We start from the raw sequence: 24,621 nt of genomic DNA, 5'->3' as shown, positions 1-24,621 counted from the left end.
TCTTTGCCGTTGTTTCTTCCTGGCAACAACGCTATGCGTCGGCTGTCCTGAATGCGTGCAATGAGAGTTCGGCGCTGTTGCGTAAAGATATAAATAGCGCCCGTCCTGTCCATTGTATGCTATATGCGTCTATCTTACATAAGCGACAAATAATTCACCTTTAATTACTTAACGAACTAGGCCAACAGCTTGTTAAACTTTTAAAAAATCTGACTTCTGAAAAAAGCAAGAGGATAGCAAGGTTCCGGCTTTTTGAAATATGCGATTTACCTGCGATGCTTTCCCTCTGCCACTGCATTACGAAAGACTGGTTGTGCTCTTCGTTGCACTTGGCGGACGGAAAAATATACAACAGCGTATAATGTGCAGTGCATTTTATTTGCTGTTGTGCTCGTTATCTTTTTGGGATTGTATGATTTGCTTGTTTCTACTTTGCTCTTACACTTTTGGTTGATTGTACACCGCTGCACACTTCACCTTGACCTCCTCTTTCCTGTTATTTTGTGTACTTTCATATGATGTACTACTTCTGCCATAACACTGAGAGCCAATCGGCAGTATTCTCGAAATAACTAAGTAAGCAACCTAACAAACAGCATCTCCTTTGCTTTGCTCGTGACAGCGTGTGGAGAAAAAAACTGCAATCCGAGGTCGTGCAAAACTGCTCAAAATCAACGGGTCACAAAAAGTGCGGGAGGTAAGGGATGACAAGGGTCCGCATTTAAAGTAATTTCCGCAGACATTGTAGGAGTAATGCCGAACGTTATCCTTAGATTCTAATTATCACTGAAAATAGGAGCAGTTGCAAGCGACTTCAAGCGCTTGATTCCTTGGCGAAAAAATCAAAATGGTTGGAATTACTGGCGAAGGACTCAACCTGTTTCTTCATTTCTGCAGTCTTGTTGATGCCGATTCGTGACAATGCGTTTATGCAACCTGCATGAGAGTTTACCGATTTCTCACGCCACGTTGCGATTACTCGCTTTTAGGACAGCGTGTGCTTCGAGTATTGCTATTAGTCGCCCATATGACATAAAAAGTCTACGCCCCGCCAATTTGTCGTTCGAGATTTACTCGTTCTTTAACAATAAAAAAATTGCAAATTGCAATCGCAACCAGTTCAAGGCCAATGAGAGGATGCACTACACTTCAGCTAATCCAGAAGTGTTGCCGATCCGAAAACATGTGAATAGTTCCAGTCTTTGGAGCGCATCCTCCATCTTCGTGAGAAGCTTTTAAATATGTAAATAGAAAGTTCATTGCAAGTCTCTGTTGCCTAAGGCAGGCTAAGGGACCTAAAACTTTGCTCATTGTTAGGGGCACATCTCGATAAGCTTTAAATTCACTTGCACGTTACCTTCATGCATTCTTCATGCAGTGAACTTCGTCAGCCCATTTGTCGGACTATGCACTCCATCATTCCTTAGGTTACATCAATACTCGCCATTGCATCCTTAGTACCCATTTCATGGCCGCATTTTATCTTTGTTCTTTTTTATCTCTTCCACACTGCTCTCCTTCTGTCTTTATCTCCCTAATGCCCCTCCCTAGGCAGAGTAGCATACCAGCGATTTTTTAACGCCGGCTAAATTCTTTGTATTTCATTAAAGAGTCTCTCTCTCTCTCTTCTACCCATTGCGTGTGAACCTGCGCCCGGACGCAGGGGCGCTTTAAAAAAATTCTCTTTTTATTTTCGTGCTGGTTTATGACGAGATGCAGTGCAATGGATGAAAAAGTAGGTTCACTTGAAAGGGTACGTTTTATTTGGTGAACTGTGACAGCTGACCATTTTTTCAATGACAAGAACTATTGCTATCAGGAAACCGATACTGTTCTTATTTTCATTGTTTCGTTCTCATATTTTAATATACCGGCGCGTTGCGAATAACATCGTCGGGGGGGGGGGGGGGGGGGAGAGGTGGTGTTCTGACAACCAAACAACCCCCGGGCTACGCCCCTGTCTCGTGGCGACATTACGGGCGGTAGGCAGCATGCTCTCGCTTTCGATCTCATCACAGGAATAGCTGCCTGCTGGCTGGTTGGCGGCAAGCTTGCATCACGCGGCACTTCTGCCCCATTTACCAATTCAGCCATTGAGGTGGACGTCTGGACGTCGTTGCCTGGTGGACAGGCGAAGAGGCGGTGGCTCATTGAGAGGCGACACCACCGGAGTGGGGCTCCCAAGGTCGGCTGGCCTGGGCCAGGTTTGGTCAGGGGTGTCAGGTGCTGTGCTGCAAACTGGCGGCTTCGTGTCGGGGCCCTGGGGGATGTGCGATGGCACTTGGTCCGCGTGGCAATGTTGCTTGCCGTTCGCTGAGGCTACCATCACCATCCGAGCTCATTTTGTGCTTGAGACAACTCCAGCCAACACTCTGGACCAGTTCTGGACTCTTTTCGGCCATGGTGCCGTTATCTTCGCAAGAGGCATCACTCTAGCTTGCGCAGATGTCTTACATTCGCTTAATGCCTTCTCGATAGCGGCATCTAGCCCTGGCAACCAAAAAAAATGGTTCGCTCAAAGTTTTCATCGCTCCCATTCTTGAATGTTTTTGCAGGAGCTTGAGAAGACCTACAGCGGCCGCTGACGGCACGACAATTGCATGCCCCCACTAAGTGAGATCACGAATGACATCCAACTACGACGTGTTTTTTAAGAACTGCCGGAACTGCCCCTCTGTCTCTGTCAGGTAGGTCGGCTATCCATGCGGGATCCAATTCCGCACTAGCTGTAAAAGAAGGTCACGGATGGTCAGGGCCGCCAACTCTTTGGCCCTTATGGGCGCCACCTTCACAGTCGAAGCATATAATGTATATTGATGCGCGTCTTTCTGTTCCTCTTGGTGCTACTCCAGCGGAAAAGGGAGACGGATGACGGCATCGGCGTTTATGTTTTCTGACACTTTACGACACGCCAGGTTGTAGCAATAACCTCCCAACAGCGGGGCCCAGCACTGAATGCGGGCAGTGACCATCGGCGGAAGATTCTTGTCCGGGCTGAACAGGAAAGAGGATGTTCACTAATCTTTATTGAATATGGTGTTTACCGATGCACTGTAGTCTTCTTTTATTCCTCTATCCGTGTTCTTTTGCTGCCGGTTTTTTACTAGGGGGGTACGACCCTGTGTCAAGCCAGTCATAGGCTTTTTGGGTGCACCCCTAACATTTATGATGTTGAAATAAAGGTATTTGTATTTGTGTATGGTCCGTTAGCAGCTCGAAGTGGCTTTCATACAGATAATCTAAACCTTGTTACGCAAAACACGAGAGCCAGCGCCTCCTTCTCTAGCTGGTAATAAATCTCGGCATTTTTTAGCGCTCGCCACCTTAAACCCATAGGTAATCAACACCGACTACTCAAGGCGACAACACGGGTCCGGACCTATTATCGACACATCACACTCTAAACGAAGGGGCTTCTTGGGGTCGAAATGCACCACATGTTTTGCATTCTCTACTGCCGCCTTGCATGCTTTGAAAGCCATCTGCTGTCGTTTGTCCCAGAACCGCTTCATGATATTCGCCCACAAAGCGTATAAGGGCACCTGTAGTTAACACGTCTGGCAAAAACTTACAGTAGTTTAAAAGGCCTAAAAAGCGTTCATTTCACTCACCGAGCTGGGTCGTGGGGTGTCGAGCAGCGCTATGATGTTGTCACTTTTAGGACGTAGGCCATTTTTACCAATGACGTGCATGAGAAACATAACTTGCATGAGAAACATAACTTGTTACTGCGGAACTTGCATTTTTTCTGCTGTAGACGGAGGACGTGATCCATCAGACGTTGTAGCACTTCCTCCAGGATCTTGTAGTCGTTCGGCTTTTCAGCCACAGTAATGTGGTCCAGATAAACCTCCACCCCGGGAAGGAAATTAAGCGCGGGTTCCATGTGTCGCTGAAAGATTTCCTGCGCTGTGGACACCCCGAAGGCTATTCTGGTGAAAGCGATTAGGCCCTTGTCCGAGTTTAGAACAGCTAGCTTCTTCGAGTATTCGTCTGTGGGCAGCTGATTATAGGGGTTGCGAAAATCAAATGTGTTGAACAGCTCTCCGTCGCTTAGATTCGCAAAGATGTCGCCAACCCGTTCCACCGGCTATTGCTCCATAACGGTCGCAGCATTATCCTTGAGACAGAAGTAACCGCACAAGCGCAGCCGCCCATCCTTCCTGATGATGGGCACGGCGGGCGAGGCCTATTCTGGCGATGTCACCGGTGATAACACCTCTTCGTTCACTGGCGTATGTACCTCTTCTGACACCATTTGCTTCCGAGCGTACGGCACAGTCCAAACTTTACAAAACCGGGCCCAGTCATCTTCTCTGACCATCAGGTGGACCGGCTTTCCTCGCCGAAATCCATGGCCCGGAGCAAGGACGTCTGTAATCACTTCGTGCGCTTTAGCGCGCGTTCCCAGACACCCTTAGAGTGTGTGGGGGTAGTGGTCTCGGACTCGAAGGAGATGCCCTCGACTCAGCGTGGCAAGCTCAGCCGGAGACTAACTACCAAGTGACACGGGAGGCGGTCGTTTGGTGCCCAGCTTTCGTCGAAAGCACGCCAGAGAATGGGTCGGAGCCAATGGTTCTCAAAGAAAAGAAATTTTATACAACAAAGAGACGATACACAGCTTTATGAGTTGCCAAACACAGTTGACGCCCAGCACAGCTTTATGAGTTGGTAACGGACCTTCATGCAGGCATTGCGGAATCAGGGTGTAGAAGAGTGTTATGTGAAAATATTGGAAGATATTTATAACGATTGCACAGCTACTATAGTTCTCCCTAAAGTCAGCAATAAAGTTCCTATACGGAAAGGTGTCGGGCAGGGAGACACGATCTCGCCAATGCTCTTCACTGCTTGTTTACAAGAGGTATTCCGGGGACTGGAATGGGAATAGTTGGGGATAAGAGTTAATGGAGAATACCTGAGTAATTTGCGATTCGCTGATGGCATTGCCTTGCTAAGCCACTCAGGACAAGAACTGCAAAGCATGATCAATCAGTTAGACAGGCAGAGCAGAACGGTGGGGCTAAGAATTAACATGCAGAAAACCAAAGTAATGTTCAACACCCTAGCAAGGGAACAGCAGTTCGCAATTGGTAGCGAGGTGCTGGAAGTAGTAAGAGAATATGTCTACTTAGGGCAGGTAGTAACCGCAGATCCGGATCATGAGAGGGAAATAACTAGAAGAATAAGAATGGGGTGGAGCGCATATGGCAGGTTCTCTCAGATCATGAATGGTAGCTTACCAATATCCCTGAAGAGAAAAGTATACAACAGCTGTATCCTACCGGTACTCATCTATGGGTAGAAACGTGGAGGCTAACAAAGAAGGTTCACCTTAAATTAAGAACAACGCAGCGAGCTATGGAAAGGAAAATGATAGGTGTAACGTTAAGAGATCGGAAGAGGGCGGAGTGGATGAGGGAACAAATGCGGGATAATGACATTTTAGTTGAAATCAAGAGGAATAAATGGGCTTGGGCAGGGCATGTAATGCGAAGGCAAGATAACCGCTGGTCCTTAAGGGTAACGGAGTGGATTCCAAGAGAAAGCAAACGTAGCAGGGGACGGCAGAAAGTTAACTGGGCGATATGAGATTAAGAAGTTTGGGGGGATACAGTGGCGGCAACTGACAAAGGACAGGGTTAATTGGAGAGACATGGGAGAGGCCTTTGCCTGCAGTGGGTGTAGTCAGGCTGATTATGATGATGATGATGAACGGACCTTCATAATTCATTGCGCCTGTCTCATTATGTAGATGATATTTGTATTAATCTTTTAAAAGCCTTCTACCATGTACGTCATAAACGACTAGCACTGAAAATACGCAGCATCGAACTCGACGCCAAAGCAACTCGATGGTTTGAACAATTTCTAACAAATCGTTCTCAAGCGGTTAAATTAAATCATATTTCCAGCCTAACCCTTGTCAAGTCTGGCGTCCCTTAAGGCTCAGTAATGGGACCGCTTTTATTATTAATATATATTAATGATATATCACTAAATGTCAATTTGACAGTCCGCCTTTTTGCCGACGACTGTGTAATTTACACAGATATATCTAGTCCTAACGACGTCATATAGCTTTGCACTCTGACCTGAACAAGCTAACAGATTGGTGCGGCAAATGGCAGGTGCAGATAAATAAAGAAAAGACTAAACATTTGAAATTCACTTCTGTTTCAGAATCACAACCAGACACCTACATATTAAATGGTAGCATAGTACACTAGGTTTCATCGGTTAAATACCTCGGCATCCAGCTAAATTCTAGCTTAACATGGACAGACCACATCGAATATATTAAGGCGAAAGCCTTTAATGCCTCATACTGTCGTTAGCAGACGCTGTCGGCAGCCGTGTCGACAGACGCGTCGGCAGATTTGTCCGCTTTTCGGCGTCACTGCTTAAAAAGAAACGGCGCCGATGGTGGGAATCGAACCAGAGCCTTTGGCATTTTAAGCGGCGACACTACCACTCCGCCACGAATGCTCAAGGTTTGGGCATGATTAAAGGCGCATCTAGTTAATGCATGGGTTTCACAAATAAAATAAAAGGAATAAAGTGAAGGAAAGGAAAAATAAAAATAAAACTAAGGAAATAAACAAAAATAAAAACAAACATTAATAACAATGAAAATCAAAATAAAAACAATGAAAATAAGAAAAAGATCAAAAACAAATAATGAAAATAATAAATAAATAAAAACAGTGCGCCACGAAACGCTTTCGCCTTGCAGCATTTTAGAGAGCCAAAGATCCCCCTGAATTTTTACATCTAAAGCACAAAGAAAACCTGGCTTTCCGAAGCAGCACTTATATCTAGCCGGCAGGGACACCAGGCTTCAAGCATTCAATTTTCTTGTTCGCCCTTCACTGGAATATGCGTCAATCATTTGGCATCCCTGCCAAATCACCTTCACCAATATACTCGAAGCCGTCCAGAATAAAGCCACGTGATTCACCTTATCATCGTACTCGAGAATTCAAAGCGTTTCATATTTGAAGGAAGAGCTCTACATGCCGCCCCTCGCAATGCGCAGAAAATTTGCCCGATTATCTTGTTTTCATGGTCTCTTTCACAGCAGTACATCATTTGCCCGGTTGCACATCTTACCGCCACCTCATACTTCACGTCGCACAGATCATATCTACAAAGTTAACCCCATCTTCGCTCGGACGGAAAAGTACAAGAATTAGCCTTTAAGCTTCTCAATAAAAGAATGGAATGAAGCCGCCGCGGTGGCTCAGTGGCTATGGTGCTCGGCTGCTGGCCCGAAAGACGCGGGTTCGATCCCGGCCGCGGCGGTTGAATTTCTTTGGAGGAGAAATTCGAGGCCCGTGTACTGTGCGATGTCCGTGCACGTTAAAGAACCCCAGGTGGTCGAAATTTCCGGAGCCCTCCACTACGGCGTCTCTCATAGCCTTAGTCGCTTTGGGACGTTAAACCCCATAAACCAAAAGAATGGAATGAGTTGCCCTCCAGCATCGCTACTATAACCCAGTTTTCCTTATTTCAATCGGAATTGCTAACTTATCTGGAATCCCAGCGCGTTCAGTAACCAGATATTCTTTTATATCACTTACTTGCAAACCAGTATGTTCTCTTTTCTTTGTTATTTGTGCATTTTTTGTAACAGTTTTTACGTTGTTGTGTTCTTTCTCAACCTGACGTATTAACCACCTAAAGTCCTTTTTTACCTTTGAAAACTGTGATCTGATTTGTCCCCTCCTATGTAATGCCCCCGTGGGCCCTTGGGGTATTTGAATAAATAAATAAATAAAAAAATCACAATCACTCGTGCGAGCACATACAAAGTGATTTACAATGCAACTCGTGCATAGTAACACGCGACAGAGATTACAATACAAAAGAAATTTTGCACCTAAAGTGCACTAACACCGGAGAGAGCCAGTCCAACAAACACAATTTGTTCATCGGGCACTGGGACAGTCCGACGACCAGTGGTTTACGACGGAGCCGTCCCGCAGGTCGGCCCACGCTGCCTCATTGGTCTGTAGCTGGGCGAGTGGTGTTGTCCCTGGAATCCAGCGGGAGCGCTTCTCTGGAGCTTGAACGGTGGCTCGGGCTGACAGACAGTGCTCAGCGCCCTTCATATACAGGCAAGCTGCACGTCGGTTCGTTCTTCGTGCCAAGGATCGCGCGCACATGCACGCAGTATGAGCTGTGCAATTTCCTTCCCCACTCACGCCGGGCCCGCGTCCACATTGGTAGGGCGCGAAGACTGGCTTTGAGATGCTTTGAAATCTTTCTTGTGTGCGCCGCGCCCGGCACGCGAGTAAAGAGGGAGGGGGCATCACTTAGCACACTCTCCCACCGCGGTGGCTCAGTGGTTATGGTCCTCGGCTGCTGACCCAAAAGACGCTGGTTTGATCCCGGCCGCGACGGTCGAATATCGATTGAGGTGAAATTAAGGAGACCCGTATACTGAGCGATGGCAGTGGTCTACCATCAGGTGGTCGAAATTTCCGGAGCCCTTCACTGCTGCGTCCCCTATAGCCAAAGTCGCTTTTGGGACGTTAAGCCTCCATAACACATAACGCACAAACCATAAACTATTGCGTATTAATTACTTTCAATCATTTCAGATGCCTGCAGATGTCGATTTACGCCAGTGTCTTTCCTCGCGGCGGTTCATGGTCGCAATAAGCGGACCCAGTGCTCATCGCATGCGCGGGCGTAAACCACACTGCGAGGGCATATGTGGCAGCCCTGTCACCTTAAGCGGCAGCACACTTGGCTAAGCGAGCTGGTCGTTTATAAGCGGATCGTTTGGGAGCGCGCCAATCGTGGCGAGCAAGAGGACGTGTCACATGGTATCTTTTTGTACTTCACGGGCATCTGGAGTGAACGAAAGCAAGCTAATACGTAATACTAGATGGGAAGTTAGAAACTGTCGAATCGCATGTTCATTCGCCTCTCTTCGGTGTTTGCGAAGCTGGTTAATTAATATCGACTAATTATGCAATTAAGGACATTACCAAAATAGTGTGATTTGCTGCATACAACAGCCTGCAACATGCATTTGGTTGTGGCGTCTTAGAGTGCCGCGGCATATTGCCACGTATCATTGTAGTGTCCATTCGTTCGCGCAAGGCCGCAGGGAAGGGGTGTTATCATTTCTGTTCGTGACTCTAGAAGCGACCGGACTAATCTCGATTGATCACAGACATGCCGAGCTGCATCTACGTGTTTCGAGATTACTCTATACTCCGTTTCATGCATCAGGTGCAACGCTGCTAAAGCTAGCGCTCCTGTTTGCTCAACCTGCATCCGTGACACAAAATAGTGCGTTACTTCTGGTGAGCTAAACATAACAAACGCTTTGCTGGTAGGCTTCGTGAATAATACTTTTGTCATCAGCGTGACAAAAAACGCTTCTATTGCCAGCGAATCGATCGAGATCTGCGATTTTGTATTTTACGCTTGTCGTATTTTTCCATTTCACGTTTTCGCTTTCTCCGCAACCCTGGCCGTGTTTACTCTTTCCGTTTGACTCCCTTTCACTTTTGAGAAAATGGCGTCCTCCTCAGCGGCCGCGGCCAGCTCTCCTGTACGCATTTTCGCGAAGGTTCGTGAATCCAAGCTGTCAAGGCACTCCCGGACCAGGATCCGTTTTCCGGAGAAGTCTGTTCGGAAAGTACTGAGTGCTGTGAGCGAGGACACCGGAGTATCTCCCCGTACCGTTGCCAAAATCAAGGCGGAGCGTCTGTGTTGGCCTTTGGCGCCTCCGAAGAAAAGACCTCGCGACGTGAAGATTTCAAGCTCGCGAACAGTCAAGAATGACAGCTTCACAGTCCATGCCATCCGTCTGAAAGTTTGGTTTATTGGGGTTTAACGTCCCAAAGCGACTCAGGCTATGAGAGACGCCGTAGTGAAGGGCTACGGAAATTTTGACCACCTGAGGTTCTTTAACGTGCACTGACATCGCACAGTACACGGGCCTCTAGAATTTCTCCTCCAAAGAAATTCAAACGCCGCGGCCGGTATGGAACCCGCGTCTTTCGGGACAGCAGCCGAGAACCATAACCACTGAGCCACCGCGGCGGCGTCGTCTGAAAGTGCACAGTATGTACGCGAAGAGGGAAGTCCCAACACTGGACAGTGTGCTAAAGGCTGTCAATGAGGACGACGACCTGCCGAACTTCAAGAAAATGACGTTGTGGAGGTTGATGAAGGACATCGGATTCACATTTGAAAAAAGAAAACGGAACCTTGCGCTGATCGAGCGAAGTGACATCATTGCCTGGCGTCGCAAGTACCTACGGGCGATCAATGCATTCCGAAAACAGGGCAGGTACGAATTGTTCCTTGCTTATTTTCTTACGGAGCACGTTTAGACTGGCTTCACATAGAGCTTGATGTTATCGTTGCAACCTCGTAGTCGTAACAGTGATTGCTGCTTGAAAATGACACATTTAAAGGAAATCGTCTTAACCACGTTGCTGTTGCGGACCTTTTGCGCAGAGGTGACGTTTCACGGCCAGTTTTGCGCTACGTTTGGGTGGGCCACGTGCCTGCATGGGTCAGATTTAATCGCTAAATCCGAACTGGTGCGGCAAGTAAAAATAACAAAACTGCCAAAAATGTCGTAGCACCGCGATGGGCAGTGCCATCTCGCCGTCACCGTTAGGAACGAATAAACACCAACCGTACACTGCCCGTTGCTCCGGTGGTGCGAGTTGTCAATGTTGGGAATTTTTGTTCGCCGTCGCCATAAGTGAAGAGATTTGAAATGATACCGAATTAGTCAAGTAACCCATGCATGCAAACATACAGTGAATATCAGCTGGCTACCAAATGCTGCCTTGGCGCGAAATATAATCCCGAACAAGGGAACAATAAAGCCGAGATAATTCTTTTCCTAGATTTTCTTTGAGTATGTTTGTTTACTTAATAGCATTAACTCGTGCACTCGGTTGTTTCGCATTTATAGGTGCATCATCTACCTAGATGAAACCTGGGTCAACGCAGTGCACACAAAAGAATGCGTCTGGCAGGACAATTCTGTGAAGTCATCTCAGGATGCCTTCCTGAAAGGTTTAACAACGGGATTGGCTGCGCCATCGGGCAAGGGGGCCACTGGCTGTTTCCAGAATAAACCATTTCTCGCAAACACTGCGGGGTCAACATTATTTATTTTCCTGTCTCATTTATCGTATATTTTTTACTTGCGTTGTACAACTTTTTCTGCATTCTTACTTGACGCTCACACAGCTTGGAACTCTTTTTACCTGGCTGCATGAAAATCCTGCCTGAGCAGCTTCTGCTCTTCTAGGTGAGCAGGGAAATAGAGACAAGCTGGCTTGGCTCTGTATTGCCTTCATATACATTTGTGCACGACAACAAATCTGGAACTCTTGAGGCAGTACTATTTTCTGCCACTGTGTGAATCAACACTATGTTCTAAATTTAACTCAACACAGGAAACAGGCCATATCGAGGTGGTGTGTGTAAAAATATTTTGACCCATCAGTTTAAACATACTGCTCTTTTGCAGTATATAATAGCCAAGTTATAGAGCTATCTTTAATGACAAAGGAAAAGGCGCTTTGCTTAAAAACGAAAGATACCATAACAAAAACAAAAGAATTGCCGATATGCACAAGAATCTTAAGCATACACAGTGGGAAAATAGGCGATTAAGAAGTCTAGATTATGTTTTCTGCACCCCTGTATTCTAAATTCTAAACCAGCATTCTAAATTAACAGACATCTTGATTCTCAACTCTGCGATCAGAAAAAAATAACTGCTCTCGCCAAGTCCTTCGGGCTAGTCTACAGCACAGTGCCAAAGTCGGTCCCAGATTCTTTTGACGAAGACTTGATCATCCGCTAACCAGTTGCTCAGAACAATTCATAACATGCCAGATACCTTAAGAAAGCTCCACAAAAGAGTGGGTTCCTCGGCAACAGTGAAATCGAAAGTTGCCGACGGCCACTTGTTATCGGGCCACGGCGGAGCACTCACCACTATGCTGATTAATTAAACCCGACGAACGAACGTCATCTTTCGCTCAAATCTCTAGCTTGCATCTAAAAAGTGTAGTCATAATGCTGCAGAATCGGGAAGAAAACCGCCACTGCTGACCGAAAGCCGGTGCGAGCTCATTGACAACGAATTTCGGACAGGTCGCACTAACGCGGTATGCATCAAATGAACAGATGCATGCAGTTTTTTTGAGAACATGCCACAATATTCAAGCGATTCTGAACAAAACAAGATTTCTCTTTAAAGTCACGCGAAATGCAACTTGCGATGAAAAACAAAAGAACAAAAAATGTACGAAAAAAAAGTTTCACCACGCGGGATTTGAACCCATGCACCCCCATTGCCTGTCGACTGTCGGGAGCGACGCGTTAGACCACAGGGCCACAGAACTTTTTTTTTTCTTTATTACCGACTTGGCCGGGCAAACAAAACAAAAATACAATGACATGACAATAAAAGCACAGGTCAATTTCTAGCTAGTGCACGATGATAAAATGGGTTAAATGATTTTAGTTGGTCGAGGACAGGCAGCCACTCAGGCTGAGGATCTTGCTGTCCGAAAACTTCCTCAGTATACATGATGCTCTCAATGAAATACTGATGAGCCGGATTCACAACAACATGTTCATGCCTGACTAGAGATGTAAAATTTCAAGAAATTTTGAATGGCATGAAAAAAACCATTCTTTTCAGGGTTTTTTTCATGAAAAATTGGAAATTTTGCAAAACGTGTCAAAAACAGATTTATTTGCAACAGCACAACGATCAATAATAATGCTCCGAAGTTCAGTCGAATATGCAGTTATAGATGACATATTGTGAAACGAACTTGTTCTATTGCACCGAGAAGATAAATAATGATTTGCACTTCAGGCGAATATAGAGATCTAAATATCATATTTGTGGAACGAACTTCTTGTTCTATTGCACCGAGAAAGAAAACATGAAAACTGATGTATAAGTCGGACTCATAGTCACTGTCGCCGGATGCGGCACTACGCGCAGCAGCATGGATTGAAGTTGTGTCCACAGCTAGGTTCGACTGCACATACACGAGCTTTCGTACGCGTTCCCCTGAAAGCCTGTTGCGAGTCCTTGTTCGCATGTTTCCGAAACGTGACCAGTTTCGTTCGCAGCTGGCGGTTGGTGGTGGCATCTGCAGCAGTCGGCAAGCCAGTGAGTTAGCGGCTGGTTGGTGCAAAGGCCTTGCCACCAGGTAGATGGGGCCACGTGCTTCGCTTAGTCCCAGACCCCTGTCCTGGATCAAATTCCTGCGGATGTCCTGTACTCTGCTACGTTGGAAATCAAGAAGCTAGGCTTGTATTTGGCTAAAACCGCTTACGTGCACAGCAGCCTATGTTATTTATGCTGTGTGTGTCGCGCTGTAAAATTTGCAGCCATTTTGTTCTACTTCAGCCGTGAGTTCAAGTATTAGTGTGTTTTTAAATCAAGCCTGGATCTTGCATGTGACCTGGCCTTCAACCCGCGTACTCGCAGCACGAACATTTTAAAAGCACTACCTGGCACCGGCGATGACGACTGCTCTCCAATCGTTCAACGATGCACACTGTAATGGTTATCAAAGGAAAAACAAAAACCTAAACTGAAAGCAAGCAATCATAAGACCTTGAAATTGCATTGTGAAATTTTCGATGTTTCTTTCCATTTTTGCTCGTCTGAAAAAAACGAAAAAAACCGGTTTTTTTCCAAAATTGCAGTGTTTTTTTCAGGCCTTCACATCTCTATGCCTGACATCCATTCGCGTACGCCATAGGCTGTGCATGCAGAGCAACATTAGCAGGTCGCAAGGCACTTCACCTGGCTCTGCACATGGTAGGAAGCGTATTCCAAAAGGAGTCAGGGGAAAATCTTTTTTCAGTGTGCGCTTCAACACATCCCAAAGAAAAACAGCGTCATGACAGTCGAGAAAGATATGTTCTATAGTTTCCACTTTCTTGCAAATAAGACACTCTACTGACCAAGGTACAAAAAGGCCTTTGCTTTGCAACCATGGCTTCACTGGGAGGGTTCCAGTATGCAATTGAAAAAAGAAAGAACGCACTGAAGGCTTCACCGGCATTCTTTTTACTCTTTTTAGCACATCCCTTTCGGGACCCAGAAGATAAGCACTGCGATAAACAGGCACTGGCAGAAACACATCAAGCAGGTCCTTGTACATCTTTTTCCTTGTTACAATGGTTAGATACTCATCGGAAAATTTTGACCGAATACGGACTGCTGCAACAACTTCTTGCAAAAAAGCACTTAACCCACTCCGCCCTGCAGACATGGATGACACAACATAATCAGGCAGTGATTCTGACAATCGCACTTGTATAACAGTTCGCAGAAAATCATTATCTTGACGCAAGAAAAAGAATCTAGTGACTATCTGTCTCAGAAATAAATTTGACAACCCTAGCCCCCCGTTCCGCACCTTGTGGAACAGATTGCATCGGCTGGTACGTTCCCATGTTGACGCCCAAATAAATGTTGCAAACACTCTGTGCAACCTTTGCACTGAAGTCCTTGGCAAAGTTAACGCTTGCAGAACGTAAAAAATCCTCGCTACTAAAAACATGTTGCACACCGTAGCTGTTGCGAACATGGAAAAGTTGTGACCGCCCCATTTGCTTGTCTGAGCTTTGACTCGTTCGGTTTCATGGGCGCAATATTCTTTGCTTTCTCTGTAGTTGGTTAGCGGCACGCCGAGGTACTTTCCTGGCGTGTCTACCCACTTCATTCGACAGAATACTTCTGGCGTGGCCTGCCACTTTCCATGTCAAAAACCAAAACATTTCTGCCAGCTTATCGCGCAGCCACTTGCATCACAAAAATTTACGGCTTCTCTCACCACTTCTTGCACGCTTTCCTGGTCTCTGCAGAACACTGCTATATCATCTGCATATGCCAATACCTTCACTTCATTATGACAAAAGGCGTAACCTCGAATGTTTTGCGTAGTTAACAGCTTCAAACAAAAGGGCTCCAGGTAAAGTGCAAAAAGCAGTGGAGAAAGAGGGCAACCCTGCCTCACTGACGACAATACAGGAATACTATTACTCAGGCGGTTATTAATTATGAACCTTGATGTACAGTCATCATAAACCATTTTCACGCCATCAGTGATGATACATCCTACATTCACATGTTCCAAAAGCACGAACAAAATTTCATTCACAACTTTATCAAACGCCTTATGCAGGTCCAGTTGCATCATGGCGACACGACCCTCCGTTGCATCACAGCATTCAATGACACTTCTAGCTACGTGTATGTTAGGATTGGTTTAGTTTGGTTTATGGGGTTTAACGTCCCAAAGCGACTAAGGCTATGAGAGACGCCGTAGTGAAGGGCTCCGGAAATTTCGACCACCTGGGGTTCTTTAACGTGCACTGACATCGCACAGTACACGGGCCTCTAGAATTTCTCCTCCAAAGAAATTCTAGCCGCCGCGGCCGGGATCGAACCCGCGTCTTTTGGGTCAGCAGCCGAGCACCATAGCCGCTGAGCCACCGCGGCGGCTCTACGTGTATGTTAGTAAAAATGGATCTGTCTTTTATGCCGCAGGTCTGGTGTGGGCCAACAAGGGTTTTAATTACTGTTTGGAGTCGTCCGGCTAGCACTTTCATATAAATTTTGTAGTCTACGTTAGTTAAGCTTATTGGGCGGTAACACTCAACTGACTGCAACCTACTCGGGTCGTCCGATTTTGGGATCAACACCACGTGGGAAGTTCGAAAAGACGGCGGAGTTAACTTTCTTTCGTAACACTCGCTTATTACGCGCTGTAATGCTATTGCCATTTCTGTTTTCAAAGCCTTGTAAAGTGCGGCACCGAGGCCGTCCGGCCCAGGCGACTTGTTCAAGCTCAGCTGCTGTATTGCAGCTTCGATTTCTGCTGCCGTTATGGGCTCCTCAAGTACCTGCGCCAGGTCCTCCTCGACTCTTGGCATTAGCGACAGGAATGCAGTTTTGTAATGTTCAACATCAGGCGTTTTAAGGCTGAACAAGTTTTGGTAATATTCCAGAAACGCCCTTTCAATCACCTCAGATTCGGAAGTTACGTCATTGCGATAACAAATTTCCTTTATCTCTTTCGAAACTGCATACTGTTTTTCGTCGCTGAGCGCCCTTTTTGTGGGCGTCTCCCCAAGCCAAAATCTTTCGCTGCGCGCCCTTATCACAGCACCTCGATATTTCGTTTCATCTATTAGTTCAAGCTTAGTTTTGGTCTCTTTTATTTCTTGTCTGTACAACCCCGGCTTGACGCCTTCCATGCTGAGCATGAAATCAAGCTCGGTGCGAAGTTCCTTTCCTTGCTGTTTTTCTTTACGCTTTAAAACACATGCTCTTTCTATAGCGGCCACTTTCACGTCGCATTTAAATTGTTCCCATGTTTGTATAAAGTCTGTCTCTTTTTCTAACAAGCGTTTGACTGAGTCTTTTAGTTTCTTGCTAAACTCCTCATCCTCCAAATATGTGTCATTAAATTTTTATAATTCCCAACTAAACTTGAGAGTCCTTTTCCTGTCCCCAAGTGTGATCACGACTAAAGAATGGTCACTGAAGCTGACATGCACAGTCTGGTACTGGGAACACAAGGGCACAACCTCAGAAGGAACATAAATTCTGTCCAGCCTTGCGTGACTAACGCCTTGGAAATGCGTGTACTGTGTTTGTTCTGAACCTTGCATTATAATGCCAATGTCTTCCAATTCTGCTTCATTAATCATCTCAGACAGCAGCTCGGCACTCGTGTCCTGCAGGGTTTTGTTGCTTGTTCTATCTTGAGGTCTACACACGCAGTTGAAATCTCCAAGCAATAGTACACGCTTTTCTGTCAGCAGGAAAAGTTGAACACGGCGAAAAAAGGCATCTCGTTCGGGAATTCTATTAGGTGCATATACACACACAGCTCTCCACTCTACACCAGAAAAGTAAAAATCGCATGCTACAATCCGGCCAATTTCACAGGAAAATACAGTTTCCACAGCGACTTTGCCGTTTCGAGTTAAAATCAGACACCCTCCCGACTTTCCTTCTGCATGGCACACGCAAACACTGAACTGTGCACGGTAAATTTCTGCCATCGCATCTGTCAACTCTTCGCTTTCAATTTTTGTCTCTTGAACAGCCAACAGATCGATTTCGTTTTCGAACAAGAGACGTTTAAGCTGATTTTTCCTTCTTCGCGCAGAAAGACCTCTCACGTTCAGTGTGGCAATACGCAAGCTAGATGTTAGTTGAGGCGCCATCTAAATGGTTGGGATTCGCCGCTCTCAAAGTGACATCGGTTTGCAGCTCATCTCATCAAAAATCCTTCCAGATTGCAAAGTACGGCGGTGTCAGCACTGAACCCGATCGAAGACCGGGTTACCAACACGAAGACCCTGCAAGGCACCTCCGCTAAGGCGGAGGGACACCCGACGAAGTCCTACGATCAGGAGGAACGTTCGGCTTGGGCTTGTAGGCCGCACGTCGAACAGGAGGCGCTTTGGGAAGAGGCTCCTCATGGTCCGTCCCGTCGTAGTTCGTCGCCTTGTCATCAGCTTCGTCGTGCGTCCTCTTCGCTGGCAAAGTTGACGCCGCGGGCATCTCTGTGTCAATGTCCTTCTCGTCGGTTGGTTCCAAAACCGTCTCAGGTGCACCTACCGAAGCATCATCTGCTTTTCCCGCCTCCGCCTCAGTTCTGGTGGCAGGCACAGATGGTTCTGCTGAGCTGGCAGCCTCATGTTCCGTGGGAAGCACTGCTTTTTCTGAGGCTATGCTTTTCGGTACTGCTTCTTCCCGACTCTCACGGGTCGCCTCTACCGCGTCGACTTCGTCCATAATATGCTCCTCTGTAGTATCCCTACGACCAGGACCAGCCACGGTAGCATATGTTCGCACGCACTGGGCGTCGTCGTGGCCGAAGCGACGACAGAGCCCGCAACGTGGCACACGGCACTCCCGACGTATGTGTCCGGTGCCGCGGCACCGGAGGCAGAGCGGAGCTCTGCCAGGAACGAGGACGAGTGCGACGTCCTCTCCAACACGCAACTGGTGCGGTAAGTCCTCGATGGTGACGCCCACCTTCAGCTTCAATGTCACTGAGCGCGTAGTAGACGACTTGTCGACGCAGCCTTTGACTCTCCACTTGTCCCGAGTTATGTCGGTCACTTTTCCAAAAGCCGCCAGAGCTGCCTTCACGTCGTCGTCTTGCACGCCGTGTAGCAGCCAGAACAGCTTCAGCCTGACGCCCTGGTTGCGTGGGTCAATGACCACACAGCGGTGGTCCTTGACGTTGAACGCCTCCGCCTGTAGCATTTTGTTTTTTCCTTCTTCATTGCAGAATGTCACGGCCCAAACATGATTCATCTGATATGCCCCGAGGGCAACCACTTCCGGCAGCAATGACAGACGCTCAAGAGCGTCACGAAAGTTTTCAACACGGTATGGCCTGGCTTGGACGTCGCCATGCAAAAAAACAGTATGCAAAACGCTCGAACCTGTTGGCAAATGCGGCAAAATCAGCTGGTAGTCCTCGTTCGGTTTGATCGTACTCCTGATACCGCGGCCCGGCTGGGCCGCTGAATCCGCTCCTTGGGAGCCCATGATACACACGGCCGTCACGCTCGGTGGCCGGAAGTAGAATCACAGGGCCACAGAACAGCTTTTTTCTTTATTGCATTTTCACAACGGGTACAAAGAAGTAAAACTTGTAAGCAACACTTGCACTGACACGGCAGGTTAAATTTTTTTCAGTTCAACGAAGTCATGCAACACATTTAACCAAGTTGGCTGATCAGGCAGTGCCTGATACACTTCCCTCAGACGTATGACACCTTCAATGAAATGCTCGCGTGGAGATCTCACAACTACTTCTGTATTGTTGAATTGTGTCCTTGTTTTCCATAAACCATGGAGGCCAAGGAGCATAGTACTGTCATAAGGGATGTCCTGTTTTCCTACCGGTAAGAACCTGATGCCATGCGAGTGTAGCGGTAAATCTTTCTTTAAGGTTCTTTGAAGCACATCCCAGAAAAAAACCGCATCCCAACAATCTAAAAAAATGTGATCTATTTTTACAGGTTTTTTACATAGAAAGCAATCTGTTGACCAAGGGACACAGAGTCATTTGTCATGCATCCAATGTTTTGACCGACAGAGTTCCGGTATAAAGTTTGAAGAAGAAAGTTTTCAAAGATGGGTAGACTGGCATTCTTTTAACTTTTTTGAGCACATCTGCTCCTGGGCCTCCGCAGTTTGACAATCGGTATATGAGTACAGGGAGCATTGATTCAATTAAATCTTTATACAGATTTTTTCTAGTGACATTGGAGAGGTACTGCATTGAAAATCGCACTTGTAACATTCTGCACGCAAGCACAACTTCAACAGATAACCTCTCACTATACCACGCATGTTTTCAACAGACCATACTACAACTCCTGGTAGCAATCGACATAAACGGACTTGCATAACTGTGCGAAGAAAAATATCGTTCTGGGCGTGAAGAAACATAAAGCGGGACACGATTTGTCGTACAAATAAATGAACAAGACCGAGACCTCCTCTCTTCACGGGCAAGAATAAGTTTGTTCGACTAGTTCTTTCCCATGTCGACGCCCAAATAAATACAGCAAAAACCCGATGGATCCTTTGAATATTGATCCGCGAGGTGCTCAACACATTCATGACATACCATATCTTGGAGATGAGGAACAAGTTACACACAGTGGCGCGCGAGAACATTGATAGTGGTCGCCCCTGCCACCCACTGGCCTTTTCCTTTGCCATTGCCACCTGGTTCGGGGTTGATATAAGAGTTCAGCGGTACTCCAAGATACGTCGTCAGAGTTGTGGCCCACCGAAGTCGGTAGTAATAGTCTGGCGTTTCCTCCCAGTCAGCATGCCAGAATGCATAACTCTTCTCCCAATTTATTTGCGCCCCGGTGCATTTGCAAAACTTCTCAACAACAGCCGTGGCTTCACAGATACTCTGTTTACTTGAGCAGAACACGGCGATGTCGTCCGCATAAGCTACGATTTTAACATGCGCTGACAGTAACCTGAAGCCAGTTATACACTCAGAGTTTAGTATAGCCAGACAAGTGGGCTCAAGATAGATTGCGGACAAGAGTGGTGACAAAGGACATCCCTGTCTCACTGAATATCGTACGTGTAGGCTTTCAGTCAGCTCCCCATTAACAATGACCCGCGTTGTGCAGTTCGCGTACGCCTTTCGTACGCCCTCCGTTATTACACAGCCCACATTAGCCTGATCTAGCAAGCTGAACAGAACCTCATGAGATACACGGTCAAAGGCCTTTGCGAGATCTAGCTGCATCATTGCCACCCTGTCACGTAGTGCATCGCAGCATTCAAGCACACTTCGCGCTATGTGTATATTAGTGTATTAGAACAGCGCGGAGTGATACACCTCTCCTAATTTTGTTTTGCGGACTACTTCCGCAGCCTTGACAGCGTTGAACATGATGTATGAAACGGAGTATGGATGATCTCGACCTGTTATCTCGGAGTTTCCTTGACGGCTTTAAATTGAACGATGCCACGAGCAGCGGGCATTCGTAGTTCGACGACTGACGAGCACGTTTGTTGCTTACGCCGCCGCCGAGTGATTCAGTTCTTTTGCGGGCGCAAGTCAGCCCAAATAAAGAACTTCGTTTCCAAGACTGGTTGGTGTCTTCCTGACCGCTCGATGCCGTCACTACAACTTGACATCTGGTGGAGGTGCTGGGTAGCCTTCCATGTACCGGACAACCCCTGCAAGTCGTGACGCCAGCCCTTTGAGCAATTCACCGGAGGACGTGACTCCAGTCCATCGCGCAAGCCGACGTCTGCTAGGGGACGCACCTGAGTTCGGGACTCTGCCGGACCCTACTCGGAAGCGAAAACCAGTAGCAACGTCCATCATGAGCTTGCCCCACACGACGACTTCAATCGTTCTTCAGCAGCACCGGGTGCCACCAACCTTCGACGCTTCGCCTGGCGCCGACCCCGAAGAATGGCTGTAACAGTTCGACCGTGTGGCTCTCTTTAACAAGTGGGACGACGCCATGAAAATTAGGTACGTCTTATTCGCCTTGGAGGGACCAGCAAAAATCTGTTTTGAGAATGAGGAAGCTAGCCTTACGGATTGGGAAACCTTTAAGGAGCAGGTTCTCAAGACTTTCACAAACGTCGTGAGAAAGGAGAGAGCCCAGCAGCTGCTACAGTCTCGCATACAACACCCAAACGAGACCGTTGCAGTATACACTGAGGCGATGAAGCGTCTCTTCCGGCGTGCCGACTCGAGCATGAAGGAAGGAGGAAAAGGTCAAGCTGCTTATGCAAGGAGTTAAAGAGCAACTCTTTGCGGGCCTCGTACGGAACCCCCCGAAAACCGTCGCGGAATTCGTCGAAGAGGCATCCACCATGGAAAAAACTCTTGATGCCAGAGCCCGCCAGTATGACCGCCAGCAGCGCTTTTGGTCAGCAAGCTGCCTGGACACCGCTAACAGGGATAACCTGCGGGAGGTTATACGTGAAGAGCGAGAAGAGCTCCGACGATTGCTGCCAACGGGAACGCAGCCGCAGCTTTCATCGCTCACTGACGTCGTCCGGGACGAGGTTCAACAGGCCTTGGGTGTGACGCCGACACCCACGCAGCCTCTGCAGCCACCAGCCATGACTTACGCCGCAGCAGTCCGCCGTCCTGCACCTCGACGACGAGACCCAAGCCCCTATCGCCCTCATCCAGCTGCGCTGGACCGCCGCCCTCTCGCCCCAACCCGCCCGTCCTACGAGCGTCGCACACAGCCAAGGAAATGCGACGAGTGGAGAACTCCCTACCCGCGCCGCCCACTATGCTTCCACTGCGGCGAAGCCGGTCGCATTCTCCGGTACTGCCCATACAGCAGAATGGGCATCCGAGGGTTTTCTTACGACGCCCCACGACCCCGACCCGGCCAGCGACCAGCCGAAATTGAGGAGTTCGTGTGGAGGGAAGAATACTCATCGCTGAGCCGCCTATCACGTTCCCCGTCGCCATCGTCACCGCGCTTTGTACATCCTAGCCGAGGCTACGCAGTGCGTGGACGTACCCCCAGCCCCCGAAGGTTAAACTGAATAAAGCAGCCTCTGGAGGCGAGGTTGCTTCATAGCGCAAGAACTAAGATCTTCCTTCGACGAAAACACAAGACTATGCCTCAACTATGACAAGAACTACGGCGACCCTTACGATGACGACCCCTACGACGACGACCCCTACGACGACGACACTTACGACGACGACCCGTACGACGACGACCCGTACGACGACGGCCCCTACGACGACGACACGGCTAGACTTGAAGCTTTTACAGCTGCCCTCAAACCTTATTATGAACGCTAAAGGACTCGAAGTTAGCATTCTCCGTGTTTATTTTCATTTTAAAACATCGAGGCGATGCTTCTTTCAGAGGGGGGTAATGCCACGTATCATTGTAGTGTCCGTTCGTTCGCGCAAGGCCGCAGGAAAGGGGTGTTATCATTTGTGTTCGTGACGCTAGAAGCGACCGGACTAATCTCGCTTGATCACAGCCATGCTGAGCTGCATGTACGTGTTTCCAGACTACTCTAGATGATATCGACATGTTATCTCGAAGTTTCCTTGGCGGCTTTAAACTGAACGATGCCGCGAGCAGCGGTCATTTGTAGTTCGACGGCCGACGAGCACGTTTGTTGCTTACGCCACCACCGAGTGATTCAGTTTTTTTGCGGGCGCAAGTCAACCCAATTAAAGAACTCCGTTTTCAAGACTGGTTGGTGTCTTCCTGACCGCTCGACTGCCGTCACTACAACGTGACAATATTTTTAAAACTTGGACTAAAATTAGCTGAGACATCCTGTATACTTCCCCTTGCTGTATCAATTTTCCTCTTATTCTTACAGTGTAATATGACGTAACTATCGGTACTCAAGTGGTGCTAATGCAAGGTGTTCTAGCCATCTCGATGAAAGATCCCTCTGTGATTTCTCGGTCTGGTTTGCGGCAAGGTGTCTTGAGGAGCGTCTTACACAAACTATAACAGAATCAGTGTTCCTCTAAGAGCAATCCGGACTCGGTCGAAATGGGAAGTGAAGAAAAATTTAAGCTGGTCTGTTTCGATAATTTACTGTATTCTAACGACTAAGTCGGCTTTTTTAATAACAATAATCATAATAATAAAATATTAATTCAGTGTAGTTACAGTAAACGATGGACACGCAAAAGCCACAGCCGGGCTTCTTGGGCTTGGAAAAACAAAAAAAAACTTTTTTCGAATGAAAACCCAAGTGATCGATATAGAGAGCCTCGCGCGCAAACTGCGGAGGCTCGGCGCAGCTTTTTGGGCACACATCGGGGCGGAAGGGGGGGGGGGGGGATTAAGCCACACCACCAATTACTTCATAAAGCAAATCGCAGAGGCCATTTCTGGTTGGCCTTCAAAACTTTTTATCTAGTAGGGTGAAAAGTTTTATAGTGATTTTCGCGGCAATAATTTTCAGTTCCGCTGTAGTGTGAGGAGCAACGCCCCCATAAGAACCAGAGATGGGCCGAAGTTGTCCAGTCCGCTTCTAACTGAAATAATTCTCTCCCTGCATTGCTCTCCCTGCCTTCGTAGAGTCTGGTCGATGTAGCACTTCGAACACGTCGTCGAGATCCGTCCTACTTGTCCACCGGACCAACTGGCAGGAACTGCATTAATTTTGATATCGGGCCGTATAATTTATTTTAAATTCTTTCATTGTGACCACTTTCTTAAAAGCATTGGGTATTTTATTTTGCTTTGATGCCTTCGGTGGATCACTTTTCGGTGGCTTGGAATTATATGACTCATTTGTTGATAAAACGCACCGTACAAATATTATCTCCATGCAAATATTATGCAATTGAACACGAATACTCACAACACGGTCCGCCTCATACCCAGATTCGTTGGATACGTGCATTGACATAATTCTTTGCTGGTCGCCTGTGTTGTACCAAAGGCTCCATGCGTACCCTGCACAGAAGGAAAAATTACCCTAAAGTCGCCCGCTGCTGCCTAAGCTCCGAAGTCAGCGGAAGCTCCGCCTCCAAAGAAGCCTCCCTATTGCCGCTGGTAACTCACGCGCTGCGTAGGGTTGACAACAAGCACTTTAGAATCATGCAACAACTGCTGCCGAAACGGGTGAGAGAGAAAGAAAATATTTACCAATTATTTTTAAGCAGCTTCATGGTTATGGCACCGCCCATCACATTCTCTGGGGAAATCTTGCGAGGGCAGCAGCTGAGGCTGATTTTAATGCGAAAGTAATGCTAGTCCCATTGCGAGAAATGATTCTGGCATGTGTTAATGAGTGCAGTCGAAAAAAGGGCTGAAAATCCCAGCGATAGCAGCAAAAATAGGGCGACGTGTTAAAGCGGCCGTATGACGCACACCCCAACCGGAGCACCACCACTTCAACCATGACCTACATGTCGTTCGTCGACATATACTCCCAACAGACTGACCTAAATGTGACGCGAATTTCTCCGACAACATTCGTACGTAGATTGTGACGCAGCCGTTTGTCGTACAGGGTTCCGGGTGCCGTCATACGACTGCTAGCTGAAAATAGCT

General features: G+C 47.4%; 1 protein-coding gene across 1 annotated transcript in view; it reads right to left on the bottom strand.

Moving 5' to 3' along the window:
- LOC149345028 (uncharacterized) overlaps positions 1–24,621 on the bottom strand; it is a 113,330-nt gene that overhangs the window by 16,499 nt on the left and 72,210 nt on the right. The window contains exon 5 of the mRNA XM_089547352.1: positions 23,927–24,021. Within this exon, the coding sequence (XP_089403478.1) occupies positions 23,927–24,021 (95 nt within the window). The remainder of the gene's footprint in view (positions 1–23,926; positions 24,022–24,621) is intronic.

Source organism: Amblyomma mixtum, chromosome 5, assembly GCF_055824585.1.
Source record: "Amblyomma mixtum isolate Tamu chromosome 5, ASM5582458v1, whole genome shotgun sequence".
NCBI lineage: Eukaryota > Metazoa > Arthropoda > Arachnida > Ixodida > Ixodidae > Amblyomma > Amblyomma mixtum.
The sequence above is the reverse complement of the archived record's forward strand: the minus strand, read 5'-3'. Positions and strand labels throughout refer to the sequence as shown.